This window comes from Lethenteron reissneri, chromosome 11 (assembly GCF_015708825.2).
Source record: "Lethenteron reissneri isolate LAM-NWPU_2019-01 chromosome 11, ASM1570882v1, whole genome shotgun sequence".
Taxonomy (NCBI): domain Eukaryota; kingdom Metazoa; phylum Chordata; class Hyperoartia; order Petromyzontiformes; family Petromyzontidae; genus Lethenteron; species Lethenteron reissneri.
In genome coordinates, this window is record NC_083789.1 from 7,504,552 (window position 1) to 7,517,957 (window position 13,406).

A 13,406-nucleotide genomic window follows, 5' to 3' on the forward strand; every position below is an offset into this window, starting at 1 on the left:
ACGTAACTATACGAAGTTTGCAGTCGATACCACATTGGAAAGTGGGTTAAAATTGAGTTACAAGATTTGAGGATACGACAACAACGACAATAACAGACATTGAATTAAATAAAAAAGCGGTATACGCTGTATACAAGGGGGGTGACTCCACTGCCATCTCCTGGCCACACTTTCGCATCCCCACAAGTACACAACCTGCAGCATCAGGCAAGCCACCGACAGACATCCATTCAAGTCGGTTCTAAGCCAGCCTAAATTCCTGCTTAGCTTCCGAGATGCGACGAGTTCGGGCGGCGACTGTGATACAATGACGCATTCAAATGGAGTCGACTTGGCCTACCATGCCTGAGTTGGATTACATAACAATCAATATACCTATTCAGGAATGTCGTTGATGGTATGTCTCGTCTCGTTGAGTGTTTAGCCTACGAGGTAACGCGTGCATACAATTTGTATAATCATATACAGTGTTCTTTGCCTAAAACAGGTTCCTGGCCCAAGCACGACCCTGTGCTTGCTGTTTTATTTCCCCGTAGCTTCTCTACATTGCTCAAGCCACCGAGGAGACGCTTCCTTGTCTGCCGGCCCTCTGGCTTTTTGTTACTCAATTGCCACATTGCATAACCGTGAGAGATGGCTTCGCCTTGGGAAAGTCTTCATCCAGCCGTGGATTGGCCATGACTGCTGATGATGTGGATGATTGCTGCTTTGCCCATAGCGATCCTGATTTCACGTCAGAATTTGCCATCTTCTGGTAATTACCGCCAACGAATACTGGGACCAAAGCGCACGATAGAATCACAAAATGAGTGGAGGATTATAAGTGTAGGCCTATATCACCGAGCGGTGGAACGTTCGCCACTTGTTGTGGAGCTTCACGGTTCGAATCGAGTGGCCACCCTGATTAATACCGCGGGTTTAATAGCCATAATCAAAACGCGCCGTCTGCTTCACAGTTGGACGTTCAAGACTCCCCGACGTCATACGCAATAGGAGGCCATTGTATATTCGAAAATGACCGTTCCCTACCGGCAAATTAAAGAGGTCGTCACTCTTGCAAATTAGACCGATTCTGGTCTCTTGAGATCTCACCTGGTTAAACAAAAATAAAACTAAAGTCACGATCTGCAGCAAACACGTGCACACGAGCTTTTTGGCAAACACCAAACATGCGTGACAATAGGGTGATCATGTTTTATTTATTAATTTTATTAGCTAAAAATATATATTTCTAAACGGGAAATGTGTAGTATTTGTAAGTGCATGTCTGACTGCCTGCACTGATACAGATCTGTAAGGGCACATTTGATGAGTGTGCTTTCATTGCAGCCTCAATGACTGTGAAAAGGTCACAGTACAGGATGCTCACTTGATATTGATTTCAAGTCAACACTTTGTGCATATACAGTCATTAGATAACCACACCACAACAGGAAATGCGTACAGGTGTGCAACGCAGAAATAACGACACGCATAGATGCGCAACAGCCCCCGTGTCTTCAACTATATGAGTTGGTGGCCTAAACAGTAATACGAGCCACATTCAGCTCTTGTGAGCTGGTAGTTTGGACACGGCTGAGAGAGCATTCTACATGCAACGTGCATGCAGAGGGCATGTCTTTATGAGCAGCAAACGTGCTTGTTCTTGTTGTATTTCTACACTGACATTGGTTCAGCCAACGCTGGGAGGTCAATGCATGAAGTGAATCAACTTTAACTAATACAACGGAGCCCGTAGTGCAATCATAATGAAGGCAATTACTGGATTACTACTACTTCAATGCTTCCCTGGGTTCTTCGTTAATTTACTCCCAATTATTTTCCTTTTCAAATAGTGATATCGGGATCATAACACGCGACGAAGAAATCTCCATTAATTACATACGCAGTGAGCAGTGCACCACTTTGTCTATCGGAGAACGGTCCCGGGAGACGATTTATACAAAACTAAGACTGAATTCACTTGAGTAGGCTACTTGTCCACATTAAAGATATACCTATGCCGTGCACAGAATGTCAGTCGAACAGCGACATTTTTTTCTCCGCGCTGGAATAAGCCAAATTAAACGTCATGTGATGTTTAGAGTGAGCAGTCGTCGATATTCGAGCTGAGATCTTGAAAGCACAACACCAGAAAACCCGGTTTAATCTCGGCTGTTTGAAACCCAGACTCAACCCCAGACGTCATCCGCGATGCCAGCTCGTTGTCATCGACACGGCCCAAAGACTCTCCATCACAGCCGTCTCCTTGCTACCCAGCTAAGCATCTCCGACAGGGGGCTAAAGGGACCTTGCTGTCCACAGGTCAGATATGACCCGCGACTTCATTTCATACGACCCGCCACCACATCAACGGTCCGCACACGATATGTATCCGTCACTGCATCTTAGCCGCACAAATCGACCTGAGAAGACTGTAGTTCATCTTCTTGGTTCTTTCGGTAAAGTCACGTAGAAGGGAAGTAATACAATAATAAAAATAAAGCATATTATATTATTTTATTATGTTTTATTATTTTTATTATTTTATTACTTCCCTTCTACGTGACTTTACCGAAAGAACCGAGAAGATGAATCCTTGCAGTCACGAAAGCTTTAAATCGAAATTTAAGACCGTAATTTTTAAATATTTTTTTGTTAACTTTACCATCACGGCCTTCTTTGGAAATCTGTACAAAAACAAGATCTTACGTGTCCTCGGTTCAGCAGAATGACGGGGGTTCACGATAATTGTCAGGTCATTCAAAAACATACGTGGGTGCACACAGAAGAGTTCCAGTGAATACATGTTTTTACTCAAATAAGTGGGGGGGGGGGGAGCGTTTTTTTCTTCCTAAATGTAGGTCACTCAGAGGAGGCGAGCCCTCATTTTTTTTCTCATTATAAGAAGAAAACAGGGATGCCCCCGTGGTATAATGGTTAGCAGCACTGGACTTATAATTGGCACGGTTGGCTACGTACGGTGCGACAGAAGCTCAACAACACACATACGTTGCTAGTTCGATTTCCCGGCACGGTAGTTGAAAAAATGGTGCAAGTTTATTCAATCCCGTCCCTGCATACTCTCACTTCTGCCCACCGAGTAGTCTAAACGTATACTCTCCAGATCGTGCGTGGTGGGGCAGAGTGTGGGTTACTCCTACCTCTTCCAAGACGTCTGGCCGGCGTGAAGACCCTTCTGCCAGCAGTGGCCTGAACAGGAAATTGCAGGTCCGCACCTTTACCTTTAATGCGACAATAACCAAGGTGTGTGTATGTGTGGCTGCGCCGTCTAAGCTTTGCGAACGTTCCGTTTTCGACCATCGCCAAGTAAAACGTTCCAGAGCCCTGCTCTATGATTACTCTGGCATCGTCTACTCCATCTTGGCGTACAGCTGCCCCTGCACGAACTGCTCGAAGGTGAGCGAGTCGGCCTGGGCCCCCGAGCGAGCCCTCGCCTCCAGGTAGAGCCCCCACGGCTCCCGTCGAGGCTCGTAGATGCTGCGGGTGAAGGGGGGCTCCCGCACCCCCAGCAGGACCCGCACGCCACGACACAGCTCCTACAGAAATATTCCGTGCTTCATTTCACCTGGAGATAGTCCCAGAGCGCCACATCCATGTCGCCTTATTTTGTCCTTGGGATACTGAAGTGGTGGTGTGAGTATGTGTGTGTGTGTATCGGGTACAGCAATAATCATATTAAGAATGATACCGAATAATATAGAATTATCGTGGGTCTGCGTAACTTGTGGGCCCGTCATCTCTCCATGGGGGGTCACTATGGGGAGACTCGAATGTGGAATTTCCACCAGTGGCTCAGGATTGGAAACACGAGAGGAGCACCACCCCAACGCTTATTTGAGCAGGATATAATGTTTGTCTTATGACTTTGTATTCTCACGGCAGTGCCTTGCGCCGATAATGTTTACTGCGAGCCAGTCTATCAGCGATCGGGAAAATACTCGAGTGAGAAATTAAACCGTGGAGACATTCACGAGTCAACTTGGGAGGGGGAGGGGGAAGCAGAGTAATTTTGTGGGTGGGATGCTCACTTATTCCACGGAGAGGGAACATGAGGATGGTGGCTGGAGCTACCTCGTGCGAGGACACATTGAAAAGGAAAATAATCAGCACCATATTTGAGGGAACATTGCTGTAGCCGAGATAGAATCCCTGGCTATATTTACACAGTACTTTAACCAACCCACTCGGCTACAAAAGAATGATAAATTTAAGATACTTTTTTCATGGCCCCACTCATCAACCTTCCCATACATCATCCACAGACCCACCCTTCCATCCATCCATCCACACACCCACTCTCCTATCTCCACACCCACCCTCCTATCTATACACCCACCCTCCGATCCATCCATTCACACTCCCACCCTCCTATCCATCTACCCATCAATTTATTTACACACCGATCCACACACCCGCCCATCCGACCAACTTAACTTGAACACTGATCCCAACACTCACCTCAATCCTAACCCCGACTCTTTTGCTGAATTGTAACCTCAACATGCTGACCCTACCCGCTCGCACTCACCTTCATGTGGTTGAAGTCGGTGACCCCGAGGCGAGGCAGCGAGGAGCAGTTGATGAGGATGAGTCTTCTGCCATCCACGTGGTTACTCATGAAGCACTCCTTGTGACAGGCCGGAAGGGCACCATGCAGTTGGTTAATCAGGTAATCTGGTGGGTGGTTTTATTCTTACGCTGGTTTACCCAGGAAAACATCACTGCGTCTCATGACTCTTATTCTAAACTAAACTATAAAAAAAACTTTTCTTTTACCAGGTAAGACACACTGAGCTACATATATATATTTTTCAGAAGCGACCTGTCCACAAATGATAGCTCAACGAAGTGGCTTATGTGAACATGTATAACGGCCAAATGCTCTAAATGCATGTTTCAAAATTTGGAGGGGAAAACGGGTGCACTCGGTGAAAAATCCACGCTACCACGGGGAGAACATGCGAACTCCAAATATACAGCAGGCGTCAGGATCGGGATCGAACCCATGCCCTCTTGTATACCAGGCGAGGTAGTTAACATCTCGCCACCGTGACGCCAGGAGGGTGTTGCCAAGTTTTCGCAGTTTGGAACAATGATTGCGATGTGTATAATCGCAATTCAGTTATTTGAAATTTTGAATTTTTGACCAAATTTTGGCCATAGTGTCGATGCACAGATGTCTACTGTGGCATTAATAACTCGGGTGGCTGATTCGAACCGGCAACTTTTACAACAAATAATGAACGCGCTACCGGAAGAAAGGCGAGTAATTAATCAAGTAGTTAATCACAGAGGCATACATTTAGTAAATCAATCATTAAGACAGTCAATCATCCAGTTAGGAAGTTAATCAGGTAGGAAGGCTCTTATTCGACCATTTTGGCAGTTAATAAGACAGCCAGCATAATAGTGAGACTGTTATGTTGTGAGTCAGAAAGGTAGTCATGCAAGAAATTACATTTCAGATAGACACACAGGTGGGCATTTAATGGCACGTGTAGACAGGTAATTATTCAGGCAAGAAGTCATTGAGCAAATCGATCAGTTTATCAGTCACTCAATAGGCAAGACAGCCACTCACTAAGTACCCGATACTGTGAGAAGCCAAGGCTGCTGACCCAATCAGCCACCTCCTCGCATCCCCAATGAAGGCAGTCGGGGTTGAAGGACCTAGCCTTCCCATAATCTTCTTCATCACGACGATCATCATCATGCTCCTCCTCTGTGGCCGCTTGAGCATCTCCCTTTGTCTCCAAGTGCGTGTATCCGTGTGTCTCCACGCGATTGTCTTCATTTGTCTCTACGTGTGTGTCCTCATATGCCTCTATATATCTGTCTCCGTGTGTCTCCACGTGTGTGTCCTCATATGCCTCTATATATCTGTTTCCGTGTGTCTCTACGTGTGTGTCCTCATATGCCTCTATATATCTGTCTCCGTGTGTCTCCACGTAGGTACCATGTGTCTCTGTTTGCTTGCTTCCACGGGCCTCCATGTTTTGGACACCTTGTGTTTCCACGCGTGTGTCTTCACGTGTCTCCACACGTGTGTTATTCAGGGGAGGGTTCTCCCGTTTCTCCAAGCTTGGGTCGCTTCGTGTCTCCGGGATTGCGTTGTCCGCGTGGGTGTCTTCATGTGTCTCCACGTGTGTGTGTTCGCGTATCTCCAGATGATTGTCTTCAACATTCTCCACGTGGGTGCCTTCACGTGACTTCACGTGTGTGTGTTGACGTGTCTCGATGTGATTGTCTTCATCTGTCTCCACGCGTGTGTCTTCACGTGTCTCCACACGTGTCATTTTCAGGAGAGTGTTCTCCAGTTTCTCCAAGCTTGCCTCGTCTCGTGTCTCCAGAATTGTATTCTCCGCGTGGGTGTCTTCATATGTCTCCACGTGTGTGTGTTCGCGTATCTCCAGGTGATTGTCTTCATCTGTCTCCACGTGGGTGTCTTCGTGCGTCTCCACGTGATCATCTTCGTGTTTCGTCTTCCTGTCGTCAGGTGTCTCCACATACGTACCCGATGCGCCCAACTGCTTTTCTCCGCGTATTTCCATATTTTGGTCACGGCGTGTCCCCAAGTGTGTGCCATCTCTTGTCTCCGCAATTAGGATCGCGTGTGTCTCCACGTGTGGGTCTCCAGGTGCCTCCAACGCGTCGTTGCGCGACACCGTGTCCTTGTCATTTTGTGTCCCTGAGTTCGTGTCACCTTGCGTCTCCGCGCGAGCATCTTCTTGCGTCCCCAATTGTGTATCACGCTGCGTCTCCACAAATGAGTCACCATCTTGTGTCTCCACGTTAGAAGTCTTCGCCTGTGTCTCCATGAGCAATGCCTCCTCTACCTCGGCTACATCCACATCCTCCTCTCTCTCGGCCATGGCTCACGTGAATCTGCGGAGCATTGAGCAATTCTCTTCTATACCCCTCACCACAAACTCCCAACCCATACCTTACCCTACCCATTGCCCAGACCTCACCATAAATTGCCCTCACCTCACCCCACGGACTGTGTCTCCATCCATCCCTCCCTGCCTGCCTGGTTGGTCTCCCGGGACGCGGCTGCGACCATAGCGACCCGGCTTAGGTTGTTGCCCCAAAGCAGCAACGGAGTGGATGTTTGCTCAGGGCAAGAGGTAGGACTGGGGCTCTGTGTGTGTGTCGGTGGAGCTGTGTGTCTGTATTGATGTGTGCTGGCTGACAGCACTTGCTCCAACAGCTTAACGGAAGATCTTTCTTTTGTCTTTGTCAGAATGTGTCTGTGTTGGTGTCTATACCCTTGTCATAGATACATTTAGTCTAATTGTCTGTGCCATTGTATATTTTGCTATATATTTGTGTGGGTCTCTTTCTATTTCTCATGGCTCATGGCCAATTGGCCTATCCAGCGCCCATGGCTAGGTCCTGAGCCAGTGGTGTAAATTCCACATTCCTATGGGCGAGTGCGGTATAATAACGTGCAGTCTCACCAGATGTTGCTAACAAAGAATGAGCAATTATTGATTATTACTATTATGATTGTCATATGATGTTTTTTTTAAATGTATCATTACTATTATTCTTGGAATAACAGGAAAGTATGATTGAATTATTATATATTGATTACTACTATCATTGCTAAATGTATATTCATGTAATTAATTATTATTTGTTAAGATTATTATAGATGATAATGATGATTGAATAATGATGATGAGAGGGCCGTGTCGACTCTGCCCCCTGGTAAGGGTTTAAACTGCCACTCTCATGATCATGAACTCTGCTGTTGAACCAGCTGGTCTTTGGCATTTACCGTTGCAAACCAGGTAATTTAAGACTCGTACACTCCGTGCTTACATCAAAAGGCGCACTACAGTCTCAGCAACCCATAGCGACCAGAGCGGTGACGTACGGTGAAATAACCCCCCACGATTCGCACGGTGTGGAAAGTCACTCATCCAAAGAAAGGATGAATATGTACAAGCATTATAACTTGAGATCCTGCTCAAACATATATCCGTGAGTTTGATCTTTAAAACATTAAAACATTTATTACGACTATCAAAATAGCAAAATAATTTATTTGAATCTTATAATAGAGTTTTATTTATTTATTAATGCAGCCAAATAGCTTCACCCTTTTTTTAATTTGAGATATGTATATGGAGTCCAGAACGGTTGTCAATCCACTGCTGGATGGAGTTAAGTTTATTTTAATTGGATGAGAGCAAAAAAGAGACGAAAACACGCTGATTTGCGAGCGCGACCTGGGTCATCAAAAACATGACCGACAGTTTGACCATACTTCCCCAAACTGGCAAGTGCGGATTCAAATATCGCTCTCCGCTGATGTTATAGCCATGGCCGAGAATCGAACCCAGGTCACCGGGTTTAAAACGCAGTGCATGAACCACTACGCCGTGACTCTACCCCACAACCTTGTTTAACAAGGTTACATTTTAAAATTTATTTGAATCTTATAATAACAAGGCTAAATAAAGTGGCCAATTGGGTGGAAGCATCTTTGAAGGGAGACATGGTTACGCCGGGTTTGTGTGGGTATGTATAATGTTTGTACATATGTAATAAATGGACTCGGACACTTCCTTCTGTCTTCGTGTCTTTTATTGGGTTCTCGTCTTCACCCACACGGCACTCTGTTATAACTCTGTATTTGTAGCCCCCGGCTATTCACTGCTATTATAGCTTCTCCTTCCCTCTGACTCTCTGCTTCATCTACTGTAACCTCCTCCCTGCAGACTCGCTGCTACCCCTATGTGCAGACCCTCTGGCTGCCACCGTATGCAGACCCGCTGCCCACTCTCTCTGTGCAGCCCCGCTGCTGACTGCAGCCTCCTCGCTGCCTCGGGTCGGTCACCGCTGGCCAACGGTGCCGACCCTCGCTGCCTCCGTGTTCGTGGCGATCTCGCCACACTCCGCTTCGCCCTTCGTGGCCTCTCTCTGTTCCTGGTTCCCCGTCACTCCCTATCCTCTTCCGGTTCCCCTCCTTCTATAGCTCAACCCCTCTCCCCCCACGTGACCTAACTCCTCCCCTCATGACGGCACCTCCGGAGGGCCGTTTACGCCCGCATTACACATAGGACAGTCTGTCATAATTGGTGTGCCTTATTTACCTAGGCAAGTCCAAGTTGAAGGTGCCCGCCACTGTCCCGCTCGCGTCCAGAGACATCCCGTACTCGCGTCCGCGGAGGGATAGGAAGAGCTGCAGGTCCCGTGGGTTCTGCGGCTCCAGTCGACGTCCCACGAGCGGAACGTCCTCCTCCCTGCGCTGTCACGGCCGGCTTGTCTGTGAAGGGTACGACAGGCGCTCTCGCAAGGTCAGCAGACACAGGCAAGGGCGAGTCGGCAGCAACAGACCCCGGCAAGGCAACTTCGGGAGATGACGCATCCGGCCGCGGGGCAATGTATGGCTTCAACCGGGATGTATGCACGAACCAGCGCCGTGAACCAACCTGAACACGCGCCGACTGTGGGTTTGGAACCTCAATGAGGCGGACCGGACCCTGCCAAGGTCTATGTAATTTAGGAGAGGTACCTGGCCGCACCTGTGGGCAATGAAGCCAGGCCAGGTCCCCCTTTTTCCAGGGGCACTCCCCCTTTGATCGTCGGGCACACCGCTCATTCCTGGCCTGAGCCTTGGCAGTAGCCATGCGGGCACTTTCCCTCGCCTCAGCGACACGCCGAACGTTGTCCTTAATATACTCAGGAAGAGGCTTAACAGGCCCCCTCGCGCCGGTTCCCAACTGTTCATTAATCGGCGGAACATTCTCACGGCCGTACATAAGGAAGAACGGCGAGTATCCAGTAGCCGCGTGCGGCGTCATGCGATACGCCGAAAGCACCCCAGGGATATGCAAATCCCAATCAGATTGATTTTCCCCGACTGTATGGCACAGCATGGCGGACAGAGTCCGATTCAACCGTTCCACCATACCATCCGTTTGCGGGTGGTAGGGGGACGTCCGTATCTTTTTAGTTCCAAGAGCCGCACACACCTCCCCCAACAATTTGGACGAAAAGTTACGTCCTTGATCCGTAAGGAGCCTCTCCGGCGCCCCTTTGTCCATTACATACCCAAATAGAAAGGCGTCAGTGATAGACGCCGCTGACTGGTCAGGCAAAGGCCAGGCCATCGGCCAGCGAGAGAGGTACTCAACCCCCACCAGTAAATACTTATTTCCCTTAGCGGATGGTGGAAAGGGTCCCAAAATATCTAACGCCACCAGCTCATTAACCCGAGATACTTTAATCGATTGTATCGGCGGAACATATGGATGTTTAGGTGGTTTACGGCGGGCGCAATCGGGACACGCGCGAACGTGACCGACGACATCCGTCGTCATGCCGTGCCAATAATAGTCTCGTTGCAGCGTCAATAGGGTTTTCTGCACCCCCAGGTGTAAAAGTGTGTCACAGTGCAAAGATCTAACCAACTCATACCGCAATGACGCAGGCACAACGAGACGCCAGTGTTCCTGTATCCCTTCCCTCCACATCAGTAACCCATCTCGGAGAGCAGTTTCCGAAATACCACCCGCACCGACTTCCTTACCCGCCTTCTCCGTTCGTTTTCGTAACGACACCAAAGATTCGTCCAACATTTGCTCCCGAATCCACACAGACCTTGGAAGACGCAAAATCCCGTCAGCCGGTCCCCCATCAACCGGTCCCGGTGTAAGCGGAGTTTCGAGAACATCCACTGCCAGCGCGACAGGCTGAGGGGGGGGCTGAGTCGGTCCACACCTATGCGTCCCCGACGCACACGCACAAGGGGATCGTTGCGGCAACCTGGACAGTGCGTCCGCGTTAGCGTGACGCACACCCTTCCGATGGTGAATTTGGAAGGAGAATTCTTGCAACGTGTCCAGCCATCTCGCCAATTGTCCGGATGGCTGGTCCATCTTAAGAGCGTACTGCAAGGCCGCATGGTCCGTGCGGACAATAAACGACCGACCGTACAGATACGGTCGAAATTGTCGGAGAAAAAACACAATAGCCAAAAGTTCCCTGCGAGTGACGCAGTAACGGGTTTCCGCGGGAGATAAAACCCGACTCCCATACGCCACCACACGCTCAACACCACCTTTTGACTGGGACAACACCGCCCCAATACCAGAGTCACTCGCATCAGTATCCAGAATGAAGGGATGTTCAAAATCCGGATAATCCAACGTCGGCGCAGTAGCCAGTAAATCGCGCAGGCTCCGAAACGCCGCCTCCTCCGGCGGTCCCCACACAAATTTATGCCCCTTCCCAGTAAGGAGATGCAAAGGCCTGGCGATAGTAGCGAAATTCGGAACAAACCTCCGATAATATGAGGCGAACCCCAGAAACCGACGCACATCACCCACCGTGGCCGGGGTTGCCCAATCCCGGACACACGCAGTTTTCTCTGGATCCGTGGCCACCCCGTCCGCACTAACAATATGTCCCAAGTATCGAACGGAGCGTTGCAGTAGATGACATTTCTTAGGCTTGAATTTCAAATTAGCAGAACGCATTCTGGCGAATACAGCCTCCAACCGCAGTAAATGCTCATCAAATGTGCGGCTGAAGACTATAATATCATCTAAATAAATGAGACATGTCTCCCACTGCAACCCCGTCAATACCAACTCCATCAACCTCTGAAAAGTGGCAGGGGCAGCATTCAACCCCATCGGAAGACAGTTAAATTGGAATAACCCCTGCGGCGTACGGAAAGCTGTCTTTTCTCGCGAGGGCTCGTCAAGGGGGAGCTGCCAGAAGCCCGAAGAGAGATCTAGCGTTGAAAAAAACTTAGCCCCTGACAAGGCGTCGAGAGAATCGTCCATACGCGGCAGGGGATACGCATCTGCCACCGACACTTTATTCAACTTCCGAAAATCCACACAAAATCGCAATTTACCATCCTTCTTTTTAACCAACACAACAGGCGCCGCCCCATGGGCTATTAGACGGAGATATAATATCCGCTTTCAACATGTCTTCCACTGCCCCTCGAACATGCTCACGCTCAGCCGGACTCATCCGACGCGAGTTCAACCGGATAGGGGCAGCGTCCCCCGTGTCGATATGATGAGAGAGCAGCGAGGTGCGTCCCAAGTCCAAATCGTCCGAGCTAAACACATCGGAATAGCTCGATAATAATTTATGAATCGCACAACGCTGCTCGGTGGAAAGGGCCGAATTTTCCCCACATAATTCGGCGATCCAACGATCATCAACCCCTCCATCGTGTGAAACACCACCCACAAGCCCCCCGTCCGGCAGGTCACTCTGAGCCGTAAACGCCGTAGTGGCATGTGCCACAACAGTACCAGCCGGCACACACACTAACACCTGCAAAAACGGGCGCTGATCTGGACGGACAATAGTTTGCGCCCCTACCAGCTCTAAGCCGCCCGTAACCGCGGCGGACGGCGACAGCAAAATCCCAAAAGCACCCTGCCGACCCGGAACCGGCTTCCGGTATCGTAAGGGAATGAGCATCTGAGAGCCAGGTGGAATATCAACCGAAACTTCCGATAGCGCCTGCACCTGGGCGACAGGAGCCGGTCGCCCCCAGGCGGACTGTAAAAATTCCAATTTCCGGCCCCCCGGTAGTTCTATGCAATTTTCATTAATTCTAATTAGAATGGGCATCTTAGCCAAAAAATCCATACCCAACAGGCAAGGAACCGCCAGGGACCTCGAAATCAACACAACGCCCGAGGCCAAGACACCCCCGATAGAAATGTTAGCGTCCACCTGTCCCACGATGCCCATACTACCCCCGTTCGCAGCGATGCAGGAAGCGTAAGCCGGCCTCACGGCCCCCGGTGGGATGTTCAAAAGATGGAATATCACATCCGAAATAATGGTCGCGGACGCACCGGAATCCACCAAAATACGTACGTCCACCCCTTGGATGGACCCAGGTACAGTGGACGAACCGGTAGCGGCCGCGACAACCCGCCGAGCCAGCTTACGCCACTGCGTTATCGAGCGACAAGGCTCAGATACTGGCCTCCCGTATTTTACAACATCCGCGTCGCACAACAACGGCGATGAGTGAGGTGTCAGGCCTTGCCGGGTGTCTGGTGCGCACCGACTTGCCTGTGCCGGAGGGTCTTTCTTTGGGGCGTCCGCTGTCGAGGCCTCCTGCTGGGGCGGCCCCGGAACCCGGGCCCAGCAGTCCCTGGCATAGTGGCCCCGACGGCCGCAGCGGAAGCAGTCGACGTCGGGGCGGCGCGCAGCGGGCACCCCGTCCCGACGCGGCCGCGCCGGCGGCGGAGCCCGCGGCCCTGGCCCGCTTCGAGCCGGCCACGGAGTGGAGGCGGCCGACAACTCCTTTGGGCCGGTCGCATCCGGCACGTACACGGCCTTTGTAGGGTCCCACCCTACGGCCCCCCCATCGACGACAGGACCGCCCGTCCACGCCGTGACTTGTT

The 13,406-nt window shown here is 50.1% G+C and overlaps 1 protein-coding gene across 2 annotated transcripts; it reads right to left on the minus strand.

The window, feature by feature from the left end:
* Positions 1-1,229: 1,229 nt before the first annotated feature.
* LOC133341395 (sterile alpha motif domain-containing protein 15-like) lies at positions 1,230-7,023 on the minus strand. 2 transcript variants are annotated; one of them, XM_061549962.1, is made up of 3 exons: positions 5,592-7,023; positions 4,532-4,630; positions 1,230-3,539 (listed from the first exon to the last, which is right to left on the minus strand). In XM_061549962.1, the coding sequence occupies exons 1-3, from the start codon at positions 6,873-6,875 to the stop codon at positions 3,354-3,356; spliced, it is 1,569 nt and encodes a 522-aa protein (XP_061405946.1). In that variant the 5' UTR covers positions 6,876-7,023; the 3' UTR covers positions 1,230-3,353. The 2 variants fall into 2 exon arrangements, with proteins under 2 accessions (XP_061405946.1, XP_061405947.1); XM_061549963.1 differs by having other exon boundaries at positions 3,439-3,568.
* Between the last annotated feature and the right edge of the window lie 6,383 nt (positions 7,024-13,406).

What these genes read in the sequence shown, in the direction of transcription:
- LOC133341395 (XM_061549962.1), bottom strand. Translation starts at nt 6,875, where the DNA reads ATGGCCGAGAGAGAGGAGGATGTGGATGTAGCCGAGGTAGAGGAGGCA. An exon ending in TTGGCTTCTCACAGTATCGG is followed by an intron (nt 4,631 to 5,591) that starts GTACTTAGTGAG and finishes GCCTGTCACAAG; the next exon opens with GAGTGCTTCATGAGTAACCA. An exon ending in CCGACTTCAACCACATGAAG is followed by an intron (nt 3,540 to 4,531) that starts GTGAGTGCGAGC and finishes ATATTTCTGTAG; the next exon opens with GAGCTGTGTCGTGGCGTGCG.